At 41.2% G+C, this 15,359-nt stretch overlaps 1 protein-coding gene across 1 annotated transcript; it reads left to right on the top strand.

Moving 5' to 3' along the window:
* Window positions 1-254: 254 nt before the first annotated feature.
* Window positions 255-12,376, top strand: LOC117966083 (pituitary homeobox 2-like). Its single transcript, XM_034911498.2, has 3 exons — window positions 255-569; window positions 7,560-7,762; window positions 11,760-12,376. Exons 1-3 carry the CDS (start codon window positions 506-508, stop codon window positions 12,270-12,272), a joined length of 780 nt encoding a protein of 259 aa, XP_034767389.2. The 5' UTR covers window positions 255-505; the 3' UTR covers window positions 12,273-12,376.
* The last annotated feature ends 2,983 nt before the right edge of the window (window positions 12,377-15,359 follow it).

Genomic DNA, 15,359 nt, shown 5'->3' with positions numbered 1-15,359 from the left:
TAGATAGATAGATAGATAGATAGATAGATAGAGTATCACACAGTGTACATTATTACACTATCATCTGAGTATGGAGTTTCCGCACCGTTGCTCCCAAATTCCTTCTGATCCAATCAGAAGCCTGCATCACTGGCGTTAGCCACTCCTCGACCCCGTGCCAATCAAGCCCCGCCCCCTGCCCACCCCCCCCCTCTGTTCCCACACGCTTTAGAGGCGCTCCTGCCGCGCCCCTCCCATACAGAACAGAACAGGACTATCAGAGCCGCGGCTCACCCAAGACTCGACACAAGTCTGCCGCAGGACGTCAAGCGAGCGTGGGAAGCGTCTCAATAACGCCGGATTTGGTGATTTTGTCCGGGACTGGCTTTCAGAAATACTCCCTGTATCGATTTGAGACAACGCGTTTCAACTTTGGCTCCCTATACATATATTTATATAAATTCTATTCATAAATATACAGTAGCTTCAATATTTATAATTTACTATAAGGAGGGCAGCTCTCAGGATGACAGAACGGGGCAGCGTGGAACTGAGAGAATTAACCGGGACGCCAAACAGTGAAAGCGGAGGTACGTATGAAGATACCAAATATATATATAAATAGATTTATATTAATAGATACAAAGTATAAAGAATATGATTGAAGTAGCGGCTGACAACACAATGCTAACTGGCACGGAGCCTTCAGCCGTGAGCTGCCTGTACACTGACGCTACCTTTGTGATTTAAAATGTACCGCTCTGGACAAAAGTTCTGCATCCCCCTCTATATAGAAATAACTAATTTTGCTTCATGAAGTCGAATGCAACAAGCTGAATAATGTTAACATATTGAATTGCACCGCGCTTTGGAGTTTTCCCGTATACTTCACGAAAAACTGACACGTTGAAAAAATGTGACATTTCAAAATCTAACATGAAATACTACTGTACTGCTATCATGGCTTCCGGTAGACTTTATTTTTTAAGCTAATATAATTTTGTAGTTTCTTTGATTACATGATGTTAAATAAAAGATCTAAATGATATCATTTTTTAAAAAAATATTGTCTCAATAATAAGATTCTAGGGGATGCATGTATATATATATATATATATATATATATATATATATATATATATATATATATATATATATATATATATATATATATATATATATATGGATTGCTTTACTAGACCACACGTGCGATTCATTTAAAATAGTCAGAGAAAAGGAACACGGAGCCACACGTGATAAAACGCAGGAGACTTTTTAGAAGTCGTTTAAGACGCCTGATTAAAGCACAAAGCGGTCTCACATTTTCACAATGTAAAAACCAGATAAGAGATGCGAAAGTTTAAAACGCACATAAACTGATTCGTTATCAAAGCTCGGGACGGTCTGGGCAGAAAGTTTACATCTCTAACCTCGCTATATACACATATATAATGGAGATTATAACATCACTCTTGTTCTCCGGATCCCCCCCCCCCCCCCCCCCCCCCCCTCACACACAGAGCAGCTCAGTTTATTAACTCTGTTTGCTCAGGGAGGTGGCGTTTCTTTTCATTCTTGTTATAAAATAACTTCGATCAGTTACTCTTCCCAGTAGTGGCGTGAATTTGGTTTCAAAAGTGTGTGTGCGTGTGTGTGCGTGTGTGTGTGCGTGTGTGTGTCAGTGTGTCAGTACGTGTGTGTGTGTGCGTGTGCGTGTGTGTGTGTCAGTGTGTCAGTACGTGTGTGCGTATGCGTGTGTGTGTGTGTGTGTCAGTGTGTCAGTACGTGTGTGCGTGTGTGTGTGTCAGTGTGTCAGTACTTGTGTGCGTGTGTGCGTGTGTGTGTGTGTGTGTGTGTGTGTGTGCGTGTGTTTGCGTGTGTGTGTGCGTGTGTGTGTGCGTGTGTGCGTGTGTGTGTGTGCGTGTGTGTGTGCGTGTGCGTGTGCGTGTATAGCTGATGCATGCATACAGATTATTCGGTAACGCTGAATTTTAGGGAGCCTTTATGTGTGATTAAAAACAATGGCAAACGTTTAATAATTGTATTGCAAAAAACAAAACAGCTCCATACAGAGAGACAGACAGACAGACAGGGCTAGAAAGACAAACAGACCTGAAAAGACAGACAGGCTATCTCTGTTACAAGCGATTATAAACAATAGCGCAAAAAAAAAAAAATGACAAACGTGTATAATAATATTCTTATAGTTTCTATTCATATTCTATAATTGTTCATAGCATCATGAATAACATGTTTATAGATTGTTTATAAGCACTTATATCGGCTCCTTAAACTAAATTATTGTACCTGCAATAATGAAAGTGAGGGGGACATGTCTCCCCGTGTCTCTCGTGTCCCCGTGTCCCCCGTGTAAACTACGCCTATGCTTCCCAGAAGGGCAGTTTTCTCTTGCAGGACGGTTACACCCAATTTTTTGAGCAGAGATTATTTGTAATTTCAAGCATCACTTTCTGAGGGCGCTTTGTTTGAGTATGTTGGTCTATCAGCGATCACAGTCACTGAATACGGGTTTGTTGCTACGCTGTGTTTTACAGAACTGAACGCGTTGAAACAGCGCTTCCGGTCCTTACCCTTCGGATGTGATCGTCGCTGAATCGGGGCCCTGTGTTGTGTTTTATTGCTCTGAAAATAGAGCAAATTGTTTTTAAGAATAATGCCTTTGTTTTGACTTTGTAGGTACTTAAAATCTCAGCCTTAATCAGGCTAAGCTTGTGGAAAATGTTCAAATGTGTCAAAGCAATTTATTTGGAAAAAAAGTTGTGGTTATTTAACATATATCAACAAAAAAGTAATTATTATTATTATTATTATTATTATTATTATTATTATTATTATTATTATTATTATTATTATTATTATAATAATAATAATAATAATAATAATAATAATAATAATAATAATAATAATAATAATACAACGTGGAGTGTTTTTTACAAACCTGAGCAAAACGCTGTGAAAATGGTTTTATTTCAGGAGACTATTGACTATATGAAAGCATGTCGTTTAAAAAAATAAAATAAAATTAAGAACATTCAGTAATGTACAAAAACATCGCAAGAAAAAAGAGAATCTATGAAAAAGAGAAAGAAGAGGAGAGGGAAGAAAGAATGAAAGAGGGAAAGAAAGAAAGAAAGAGAGCAAGAAAGAGAAGAGGGGGAAGGAAGAATAATGATTGAATTAAAAAGAGGAGAGAAGAGGAGAGACAGAGAAAGAAAGAAAAAAGAGATGGAGAGAAGAAAGAAATTAAAAGAAAAAAGAAAGAAAGAAAAGAGGAGAGGGAATAAAGAAAAAAGAGAGGAGAGGAGAGAAAGAAAGAAAGAGAAGAGGAGAGAAAGAAAGAAAGAAAGAAAGAAAGAAAGAAAGAGGGAATAAAGAAAGAGGAGAGAAAGAAAGAAGGAAAGAAAGAAAGAAAGAAAGAGGGAATAAAGAAAGAGGAGAGAAAGAAAGAAGGAAAGATGTGTTAATTCAGTCTCATTAAATATGTCACCTTACCGGCGGTATCCACTGTATTTCGTACCTCAATAGAATTGCTGAAAACGGGCCGAATTCACGAATCTCTTTCCTGCCGCTAATCTTGCACTATTCCACACAACCTGCTTACAGAACGTGATGTCTGATTACATTTCATTAAAGCCTGGATTACTGGAAAAAACGGGTCTATTATTATTATTATTATTATTATTATTATTATTATTATTATTAACTATATATTTCTTAGAGTGTATGATCAACCATTATAAAACACCGATAATATAAAATGCATTACATAACTAATAATAATAATAATAATAATAATAATAATAATAATAATAATAATAATGAAATAGTTGAATATATCATTGTATTCTACATTTAACCCGCCATCATCCACACATTGTCATAAAGCAATTCTGTTGTTTATGATAGAAAACAACTCGTTAAAACTCGCTTTGATTAATTATTGACAGAAAAAAGAAACCGTCTTTGTTACCTTTGATGTGAGGATGAAGGTCTTTTCTTTCTAATGCACGATAACGGGGTTTTTATCAACACGGTTTTCAATGATAAACTACATTTTACTGCAGGCTGATAATAGACTGATATCCACGGGCGATGGTGCCAGGGCGTATCAATCGACCCAGAACTATGTTACTGCAAAAATACCCTATCGATTGATACACCCTGTCCCTAGCAAAATCACCATTAACCCTTTCATGCATTGAAACCACTGGAATTATTTTCATGTTTTACCATTATTATTAGTTTATTTATCAGACGCCTTTATCCAAGGTGACTTACAGAGACTAGGGTGTGTGAACTATGCATCAGCTGCAGAGTCACTTACAACTACATCTCACCCGAAAGACGGAGCACAAGGAGGTGAAGTGACTTGCTCAGGGTCACACAATGAGTCAGTGGCTGAGGTGGGATTTGAACCGGGGACCTCGTGGTTACAAGCCCTTTTCTTTAACCACTGGACCACACAGCCTCATATTATTATTATTATTATTATTATTATTATTATTATTATTATTATTATTATTATTATTATTATTATTATTATTATTATTATTATTATTATTATTATTATTATTATTAGCAGCAGACGCCCTTATCCAGGTCGACTTACAGTTGTTACAAGATATCACAATACAGATAAGAGCAGCTATAAAATAATACAAAGTCAGTAGCAACATGAGCAAATTTAAATAAGAGAATATAAATACAGTAAATAATTATACGTTTGAGAGCGATTTTGACCAAGAGCAGTTTAACTTATAGTAAAACAAAAAAAAAATTGCATATAAATTCTCTTAAGATCAAGCAGTAAGTAAGATAAATCTATAAGAACGATTTCAAATAAGAGCGATTACAAAAAAAACGTGAATACGGATCCCTTTCGGAATAATCGCCCTCGTATCCCTGAAGAGATCATCGTCTCCGCTTTAAAAACACGCGCGATATTTTAACGAGCGAGACGTCTCTCAAGCAGAACGGTCCCCCGAAATGTTCCCCCTTTAGAAAGGGGGTGCGGTGTTTGTTGCCCGATAACTTCAGACTACAGCCAAACGCTTTGTATCACCTAAAATTTTAAGATTGAGACATAATTTATTTAACATCATGTAATCAAAGAAACTACTAAATGATATCGCAAAAGTCTACCGGAAGACATAATAGTATAGTGCAGTGTTTCGTGTTAGATTTAAAAAGAATTCACATTTTTCTGTGTCAGTTTTTTGGAAAACTCCAAAGCAATTCAATATGTTAACGTCACATTATCCAGCAGCTTTCATGCGACTTTATGAAGCAGAATTAGTTTATTCTATAGAGTGACGCAAAACATTAGACCATATAGATTTGGGGGTCCAGTGGTTCATGCAAGGGGTTTGATACCAGGAAGTTTTACCCCCCTTCCTCCCTCCCTCCTCCTCCTCCTCCTCCTCCTCCCTCCTCCTCCCCCTCCTCCTCCTCCTCCCTCCTTCTCCCTCCTCCCCGTGCCCCGTGTTTCAAACCACTTGTTAATTTTAGGAACAATACAGCCCTGTCAACTCTCCCTTATTTGCCAGGACGCTCCCTTTTTTTTGGGCGCTTCTCCCAGACAACTCCCTCCCGGGACAGATTTTTCTCCGGTATTTTGCTCCGAACTCCAGTTTTAACTAACCCCTTTCACATCAGCAAACCTTTAATTTCTGCAAAAGGCATGCGCTGTCTGCAGGGAGTACGGTTTATGACCCAGGGGAACCATCTGGCAGGCATGCATTCAGCGAGTTGAGGCAAGATCACCCTTGACTATCTACGATAGCTGCACTTGAGACAAGCCCGCCCCGTCCGGTAAAATAAAGGACTGATTTTAACGGTGGGACGTTGGAGCAAGACTGATGACGTTTGTGGTAGGCAGGAGAGCTCACAAAACACCAACAAGCCAGCGACGAATCAGAAAACCAGCGCTTCAATAAAATATTTCGTTGCCAAAGGAAAAAAACAAGAATGTTACTCAGGCAGAAACCTTTACATGTCGCGACTAGCTCAGCAGATCCGCAGTGGATCCGTTCCCAGACTCACAAACTGCAAGTCACTCACATGGTGAAAGGCGCTTCTATTAGAATTTCAGCATCAGCACCGCTTTAGACATGAAGATCGATTGACAGCAGTAGTGTGTGCATTTAAAACAGAACAGATAGTTGACAGGTCACTGTTTTTTTTTCCCCATCAGGTATGTTAACTCTACTCGTAGACAATCCCTTCAGTATTAACTAAAGTGCAAAGCGTCCTCGTGTTTTTATTCGTTTTTTGAAAGAAAGAAAAATTAACACAGAACTGAAAAGAATGAAAGAATGTCTTTAACGAACTGACTATTTACATTTCTGCAACTTTTGTTTTCATTTTAAGTAAAATAATGATCCCAAACTTCATTTTGAGAGAATTATTTGTCTAATATAAACTGTATTTGTCACCTAATGAACTGGAGTCTCATCTGAAAACAAAACCTGTCCTGTCATAGTGGTCGCCAATTATTTTTTTATCTAGACAATTTTTTATCTAGACAATGTGGGGAAGCTATAAAAAAGGCCAACAAGATGCTCGGATATATTGTGAGAAGTGTTGAATTTAAATCAAGGGAAGTAATGTTAAAACTTTACAATGCATTAGTAAGACCTCTAATATTGTGTTCAGTTCTGGTCACCTCGTTACAAAAAGGATATTGCTGCTCTAGAAAGAGTGCAAAGAAGAGCGACCAGAATTATCCCGGTTTTAAAAGGCATTTCGTATGCAGACAGGCTAAAAGAATTGAATCTATTCAGTCTTGAACAAAGAAGACTATGTGGTGATCTGATTCAAACATTCAAAATCCTAAAAGGTATTGACAATGTCGACCCAGGGGACTTTTTTGACCTGAAAAAAGAAACAAGGACCAAGGGTCACAAATGGAGATTAGATAAAGGGGCATTCAGAACAGAAAATAGGAGGCACTTTTCTATACAGAGAATTATGAGGGTCTGGAACCAACTCCCCAGTAATGTTGTTGAAGCTGACACCCTGAGATCCTTCAAGAAGCTGCTTGATGAGATTCTGGGATCAATAAGCTACTAACAGCCAAATGAGCAAGATGGGCTGAATGGCCTCCTCTCGTTTGTAAACTTTCTCATGTTCTACTGCAGAATAGTTAGTATTGAGATGTAAAACATCCACTACAAGGCAATATCAACAAAACTAGCCATTGCTTATTTTAAAAGCCAACAAAAAAAGAATACCTTAAAAAAATGACATTACTTACAATGGGATGCACACAAATACTTAATTTATTATTATTTATTTCTTAGCAGACACCCATATCCAGGGCGACTTACAATTGTTACAAGATATCACATTATTTTTACATACAATTACCCATTTATACAGTTGGGTTTTTACTGGAGCAATCTAGGTAAAGTACCTTGCTCAAGGGTACAGCAGCAGTGTCCCCCACCGGGGATTGAACCCATGACCCTCCAGTCAAGAGTCCTAACCACTACTCCACACTGCTGCCCTAATTTGGAGCTATATTGTCGTGTTTCTAATAGCGTTGATTCTCTGTTTAGACGGCTCGCGGTGCAAGTCGGGCTCCGAGTCGAGCTGCGACGAGGCAGCAGGGCTGCAGAAGAAACAGCGGAGGCAGCGCACGCACTTCACCAGCCAGCAGCTGCAGGAGCTGGAGAGCACCTTCCAAAACAACCGCTACCCGGACATGAGCACGCGGGAGGAGATCGCAGCCTGGACCAGCCTGAGCGAGGCCAGAATCAGGGTGAGACGCGTTTCCACTGCACCCCCCGTCCCGCGCCTCACCCACTCCCATTCCGATTTGTTTAGGCCAGTGCTGCCCAAACACAGTCCTGGGGAGCCCCTATCCAGTAAGTTTTGTAGGTCACCCTAAATCGCTAATTTCTAAAGATTGGGAACAGTTATTGATCAATTAAGCAAATAATTTGTTCAGTTAAGGGAACTGGTCATCGGGCCAGTTTACATGCTGGGAAAATGTCATGACTTGTTTACTGTCATGACTTATTTAAGGTGGTATGGTCTGGATTACATTTTTAGTTAGTTTTGGTTTATGTTTGGTTTATGTTTGAATACAAATGTAATACATTATACAAAAATCAAATTCAGCATGAAGTTTCAAAGCACTGATTGTTAAATTAAACAAACCAAAATGATCTAAAATTATAATTCAGCCGTACCACCTTAAATAAGTCATGACAGTTGACAGATAAGTCATGACATTTTCTCAGCATGTAATCCAGGCCATTGAGGGCTGAAAAGGGTAGTTCATTTTTTGTACCAAATGATCTCTAAATGACTTTGTTGAATAAATCACCTGCTTAATTGATCACAATGAAATTGTTCCAGGTGTTAAGAAATTAATGATTAAAGGTTACCTATAAAACATGCTGGATAGGGGCTCTCCAGGACCGGGTTTGGGCAGCACTGGTTTAGGCTTTAGTTTGGAGAAAACTACTCTTGAGGCCTGGGTTCCAATCTAGGGGGCTAGGTGGCGCTAGAGGGTTAATGTTCATGCACTAGACCAGCCTTTCAGCTTCCTCTGGAGGCCTGGGTTCCAGTCTGGGGGGCTAGGTGGCGCTAGAGGGTTAATGTTCATGCACTAGACCAGCCTTTCAGCTTCCTCTGGAGGCCTGGGTTCCAGTCTGGGGGGGGGCTAGGTGGCGCTAGAGGGTTAATGTTCATGCACTAGACCAGCCTTTCACCTTCCTCTGGAGGCCTGGGTTCCAGTCTGGGTGGGCTAGGTGGCGCTAGAGGGTTAATGTTAATGCACTAGACCAGCCTTTCACCTTCCTCTGGAGGCCTGGGTTCCAGTCTGGGGGGCTAGGTGGCACTAGAGGGTTAATGTTCATGCACTAGACCAGTCTTTCAGCTTCCTCTGGAGGCCTGGGTTCCAGTCTGGGGGGCTAGGAGGCGCTAGAGGGTTAATGTTAATGCACTAGACCAGCCTTTCAGCTTCCTCTGGAGGCCTGGGTTCCAGTCTGGGGGGCTAGGTGGCGCTAGAGGGTTAATGTTAATGCACTAGACCAGCCTTTCACCTTCCTCTGGAGGCCTGGGTTCCAGTCTGGTGGGCTAGGTGGCGCTAGAGGGTTAATGTTAATGCACTAGACCAGCCTTTCAGCTTCCTCTGGAGGCCTGGGTTCCAGTCTGGGGGGGCTAGGTGGCGCTAGAGGGTTAATGTTAATGCACTAGACCAGTCTTTCACCTTCCTCTGGAGCTCTGGGTTCCAGTCTGGTGGGCTAGGTGGCGCTAGAGGGTTAATGTTAATGCACTAGACCAGCCTTTCAGCTTCCTCTGGAGGCCTGGGTTCCAGTCTGGGGGGCTAGGTGGCGCTAGTGGGTTAATGTTAATGCACTAGACCAGCCTTTCAGCTTCCTCTGGAGGCCTGGGTTCCAGTCTGGTGGGCTAGGTGGCACTAGAGGGTTAATGTTAATGCACTAGACCAGCCTTTCAGCTTCCTCTGGAGGTCTGGGTTCCAGTCTGGGGGTGCTAGGTGGCGCTAGCGGGTTCATGTTAATGCACTAGACCAGCCTTTCAGCTTCCTCTGGAGGCCTGGGTTCCAGTCTGGTGGGCTAGGTGGCACTAGAGGGTTAATGTTAATGCACTAGACCAGCCTTTCAGCTTCCTCTGGAGGTCTGGGTTCCAGTCTGGGGGTGCTAGGTGGCGCTAGCGGGTTCATGTTAATGCACTAGACCAGCCTTTCACCTTCCTCTGGAGGCCTGGGTTCCAGTCTGGGGTCTAGGTGGCGCTAACGGGTTAATGTTCATGCACTAGACCAGCCAAGTCCTGAATTTGAGTTTTGATTGTCAGTCCCCCAATCCTACCCTGCTGCGGTTTATTTTTCTAATCCCAGTGGAACAGTTTTGCCGTCGGCGGTTGGCGCCAGTATTTTTTTTTTTTTTTACGGTTAGTTATTAAGTGAGACTCAAAAAAAAAAAATTAACAAAACATTTAGCATCACCTAGAATTTTAGAATGAAGACATAATTAAAAAAACTATATAAACATAATTTTGATCTTTTATTTAACATCATGTAATCAAAAGAAACTACAGCATGATATTGCTGTGTGGTCCCGTGGTTAACGAAAAGGGCTTGTAACCAGGAGGTCCCCGGTTCGAATCCCACCTCAGCCACTGACTCATTGTGTGACCCTGAGCAAGTCACTTAACCTCCTTGTGCTCCGTCTTTCGGGTGAGACGTAGTTGTAAGTGACTCTGCAGCTGATGCATAGTTCACACACCCTAGTCTCTGTAAGTTGCCTTGGATAAAGGCGTCTGCTAAATAAACAAATAATAATAATAATATTGCGAAAGTGTCGTAGTACAGCTGTATGTCACGTTAGATTTTGAAATGTCACATTTTTCCATTTTTGCTTAAGTATCTGGGAAAACTACAAAGCAGTATCTAATTCAATATATCAACATAACATTTTTCATGCAACTTTATGAAGCAACATGAGTCCGTTCTATAGGGTGATGCAAAACTTTTATACAGAGCTGGAGACTCCCTTGCAGTTGCGTCCCTTGCACCCCCCCCCCCTCCCTCCCTCCCTGACGCCTGCCCTGTCTGTAACCCAAAGGGATTTGGAAGTGATGATTCAGGAAATCTTCTTTCAGTGCCTTTGTCTTGTATGAAGTCTGTGCTAATCGACAATGAAAAGAGAGCATTATATCTTCCACACATTCACTCACTCACCCACACACCTATCTACCTGGGCAGGGCAGTTTATAGAAAGAGACAAAACATGAAGTCATACCCCTTAAAGGTACAGCAAGAAACCATAACGACAGTTCATTATTTATTTAAACACGTCGCTGCCCTTCTGGAGGGAATCCAGCTGTCGCTATTAACTCAGTGTTCAGGGCCAGCAGTGTCAGGAGATCAATCCATTTGTTTTTTGTGGATTTTGAAGATTATTTTTGGCATCCTGGATATATCTGATTATAGCACACAGTAATTAGCAATACAACACTCCACCCCCAGGTTTACAAGAATTCTGTCAGCTTAATAATAATTATGATTAATTTCTTAGCAGACACCCTTATCCAGGGCGACTTACAATTGTTACAAGATATCGCATTATTTTTTACATACAATTCCCCATTTATACAGTTGGGTTTTTACTGGAGCAATCTAGGTAAAGTACCTTGCTCAAGGGTACAGCAGCAGTGTCCCCCACCTGGGATTGAACCCACGACCCTCCGGTCAAGAGTCCAGAGCCCTAACCTCTACTCCACACTGCTGCCCTTATTATTATTATTATTATTATTATTATTATTATTATTATTATTATTATTATTATTATTATAATAATAATAATAATAATAATAATAATAATAATAATAGCAGAGCAGTTTGACCCGGTTCAGGTTTTTATATAGACCCACACGAGCTTAATGCAGCAAACGACAGTAATAAATCAATTAAAATAGGTAAATTGAATGTGGGAGAATGTAAGATTCTTTATTTTGTTTGTTTTCTGGAGTAGTGGTTAGGGCTCTGGACTCTTGACTGGAAGGTTGTGGGTTCAATCCCAGGTGGGGGACACTGCTGTTGTACCCTTGAGCAAGGTACTTTACCTAGATTGCTCCAGTAAAAACCCAACTCTATAAATGGGTAATTGTATGTAAAAATAATGTGATATCTTGTAACAATTGTCAGTCGCCCTGGATAAGGGCGTCTGCTAAGAAATAAATAATAATAATAATAATCCTGATTTACGTATTTCTGTTTGTCTTCTCAGGTTTGGTTCAAGAACCGCAGAGCGAAATGGAGGAAGAAAGAGCGACACCAGCCGGCGGACATCTGCAAGCCCGGGTTCAGCTCCCAGTTCAGCGGACTGGTTTCGCCTTATGACGACATGTACGCCGGATACTCCCCGTACAGCAACTGGGCCGCCAAGGGTTTCCATAGCAACAGCCTTCCGACCAAACCCAGCTTCCCATTCTTCAATCCCATGAACGTGAACGCGCTCCCGACGCACCCGCAGACGCTGTTCCCTCCCCCGCCTCCTCCCTCCCTCGCCTCCGCGATGCCGGCCTCAGTTCCCGCGGGACTCGAGGCTGCGCTCAGCTCGGCTGTCCCCACGTCCTCGTACGGCACGACCGTGTCTCCTTACCTGTACGGCAGTGACCCGACCAGCCTGGCGAACTTGAGGCTGCGCGCCAAGCAGCACCCGCCCTTCGGATACGGACTGATGTCGAACCAGGCGCCCAGCCTGAACCCGTGTGAATACAATATGGACCGGCCCCTGTAGAAAAACCACAGCGTCACACAGAAGAGACGGACTTATGTTTTGTTTTTTTTTAACATCAATATTATTATTTCATTAAAAAAAATAAATGTATTTTAGTTTTCAAATGAGCAGTGTTTCCGTTTTTTTTTTTGGCAAGCCGTACCATTGGGGCTGAGGAGTTTGTTGCCGGATAACTTCACTCAGACTTAAAGGCTACGACCAAACGTTTAGCATCACCTAGAATTTTAATAATGTGCAAATAAATAAATAAATAAATAAATAAATAAAAACTATATGAACTTAATTTACATCATGTAATGTACTTGTGAACATTTTTCTAGGTTTTTTTTTCGCCAGCGAAGAAGCTAGTCAGATGACTTTTTACATCACTTTCTTTGGCCTATGACGTAATGCTGCGTCTACAAAATCAATCCTTTTGATAAAGTATTGCTTTCATCATTCTTTCTAGCAACACATAGACTAGTGTCCCCTCGGCTTTCAGTCGACAACATACTTCATGTCACCTTCCCCTTACGATTTGCTGCCATCTACTGGTTTAAAATGTCAATGCATGTCACTTTCCTAGTATTGTGACAAACCGACAGATGGCGCTGCTGAGCACTCCCATTCCAGACAATGGGGGGGGATACTGATTGGGTCACGGGTGGATTTAATGCAGACTCGGGTGGGGGAAATAGTGATAGTGGGCGGCTCAGTTGATTAAGAGAATCCTTAAAATGAAACGCGATGAATTCACTGAAACTCGCTGCAATATGTCACTGTGCGTAAGCCTGTTTTATTGCACTAAAACAACATGGAGCAGGAAGATGCAGAACAGAACAGGGCAGCTAGGCAGCTGATCCCAGGGTTTAATACCATATGAAACTTATGAGTATTCATCTTTATTATCAGAAGAAAAACAATCCTAAATTAAGCAATTCAATAACCACACAAAACATTTACATTTGTCTGACGCCTTTATCCAAGATGACTTACAGGGTTTGCTAGAGGTTTTTTAAGAGTCTAGGGGTTTCCTGAAGGGGATGTGATCAGCCAATAAGAGATCTGCATTTCCCCCACATGTCTAAAACAACTATCAGACGCTAGAAAAAAGGGTATTCTCTGTTTCAGTTGAAGGTCTTGAGTGAGTTTCACCAATAGGCGAGTCGAAGAATGTCCTTTTTTTTTTAGACAGGCGACCAATCAGGAGTGAGCAGAGACGGGCCATAACTCTCCCAGGGTATTCTCTGCCTCACTTGAAGGCCCTGCTTTAGCAACCAATGGGAAAGTCAAAGCTCTGACAGCGACGACTCTGCTACCCCAGTCCATTGCGTCTTGACACGCCACTGAATGTGTGTTAAAATCACATCCTCGTGATTCAAATCCTTTTCTTCACTGAGCACAGCACCCCGCCTACAGCCCAGAGTGCTGGAACAGATCCCAGCCATCTACTAATTTATAATACCAATGTAACTGATATTTCCCTAATAAAACATTATTCTTAATTCTATGATTACAGGCTACTGCTGTCGACAGTGCTGTACTGTAATCCCTATTGCGACGTCAGTATTATACTGTAATCCCTATTGTGACGTCAGTGCTATACTGTAATCCCTATTGTGACGTCAGTGCTATACTGTAATCCCTATTGTGAGGACAGATCGCGTCGGTATTTCTGTTTACAGGCGTGATCTGACGTAAATGGAATGAACGTTTGGTAAAAACGTTTTGACAGTTTCAAAGTGCTTTGAAAGTTAAAGTAGACAATTTTCAAATAGAAAGCTTATTTGTTAAATAAAAAAAAGTGATCCGTGAACTGCGACCTGTAGAAATATTTATTCATGCCTTCTTGAAACACAAGCAGCGAAAGATCTCTGAAATTCTGGCCGGTACTGTCAATCTGCAAGACCATGCCGGTAAACAAAACTACAGCGCCACCCAGAGGCCATCCACGCGAGTTACAGCCTCCGGAGCATTTTTGGGGCATAGCTGCATTTTTAACATCTCAAAAAGTCAGAGATGTTACTAATTATTATTATTATTAAAAAAAAAGCAGCTTGTGATTTTTAGTAAAGAAAAGATTTGTTTAATTTTTATCTGCTTGTGTTTCTTTTTTTCTGGCATTTTTCGAAATACAATACAAGCTACCGCGAATCAGATTGCATAAACCACTCGGAGTTCTGTGACATCATAAGAGGACTCGGGCTGCGGACTCGTCCTGTGTGACGTCACAGAACCCTTTTCGCTATCTGATTACGTACAGTAGCTCGAATTTTATTCTTTATATAGCCTAATACATAAAACCAACTGACACTCTGCAAGACACCAACACTAAACACACGTTGTATTTTTTGTTCAGTATTTTTTAAATTGCTAGTTTAGCTTGACCCAGGAGAAAATGAACCTATTTAACTTTCACCAGCCTAGAAAAGCGCCGGTGACCCCCAGTGGAGAGCTCTGCGCAGCTCAGTGTCTGTGAACTCTGGCTTCTCTGTGGTATTGAGTCACAGGCAGGTGATCAAGTGTGTGTTTTTGTCATCAGAGAGAAACTGATTTTCATCGCTTTCCTTTCTGTCCCAAAAGCTCTCGGATGGTTTTACTAGAAAATCCGTTTAATGGTTTAAAAACGAATTTCCCCCGTGGTGTTTTTATCTGTGGGGTTAATTAAGGCCCTGTCCACACTTTGCCTTTAACCCGTGTTAGTTGCCTTTTAAACCGTGCTAAATACGGGTAGCGTCCTCGCTACGTTGAATGCCGTACTCGATGCCACCACAGGGGGCAGTCTCGAGTCCTGTTCTAATCGCATCAGGTATTGCGGTTTATCTGAAGTGTGGACGCTGTGATACCCAACTGCATTGGTGTATTCTCCAATATCCCAAAATGCTCTGTCTAGACATCTCTGTTAAATAGTGGAGAAAGTAACAAAAGCACACAAAAATGAAACGCGAGTTTAAAAAATAATAGGATCGGGATGAGCAATTCTCTGTTTGAAATAAAATTAAGGGGATCAGAATTAGGCGCGGGCGAGATATAAAGGTAAAAAAGCAAAGACGGTTTTGTAATTAACAGCTTTTTTTTTTCTGAGTTTAATTATGAAAACAGAATCAG

This window comes from Acipenser ruthenus, chromosome 37 (genome assembly GCF_902713425.1).
Source record: "Acipenser ruthenus chromosome 37, fAciRut3.2 maternal haplotype, whole genome shotgun sequence".
NCBI classification, from domain to species: Eukaryota; Metazoa; Chordata; class Actinopteri; order Acipenseriformes; family Acipenseridae; genus Acipenser; species Acipenser ruthenus.
The sequence above is the reverse complement of the archived record's forward strand: the minus strand, read 5'-3'. Positions and strand labels throughout refer to the sequence as shown.

Coding starts and splice junctions, on each gene's coding strand:
- LOC117966083 (XM_034911498.2), top strand. CDS start 506: ATGACAGAACGGGGCAGCGTGGAACTGAGAGAATTAACCGGGACGCCA. Junction 570..7,559: donor GCCAAACAGTGAAAGCGGAG/GTACGTATGAAG, acceptor TTCTCTGTTTAG/ACGGCTCGCGGTGCAAGTCG. Junction 7,763..11,759: donor TGAGCGAGGCCAGAATCAGG/GTGAGACGCGTT, acceptor TTGTCTTCTCAG/GTTTGGTTCAAGAACCGCAG.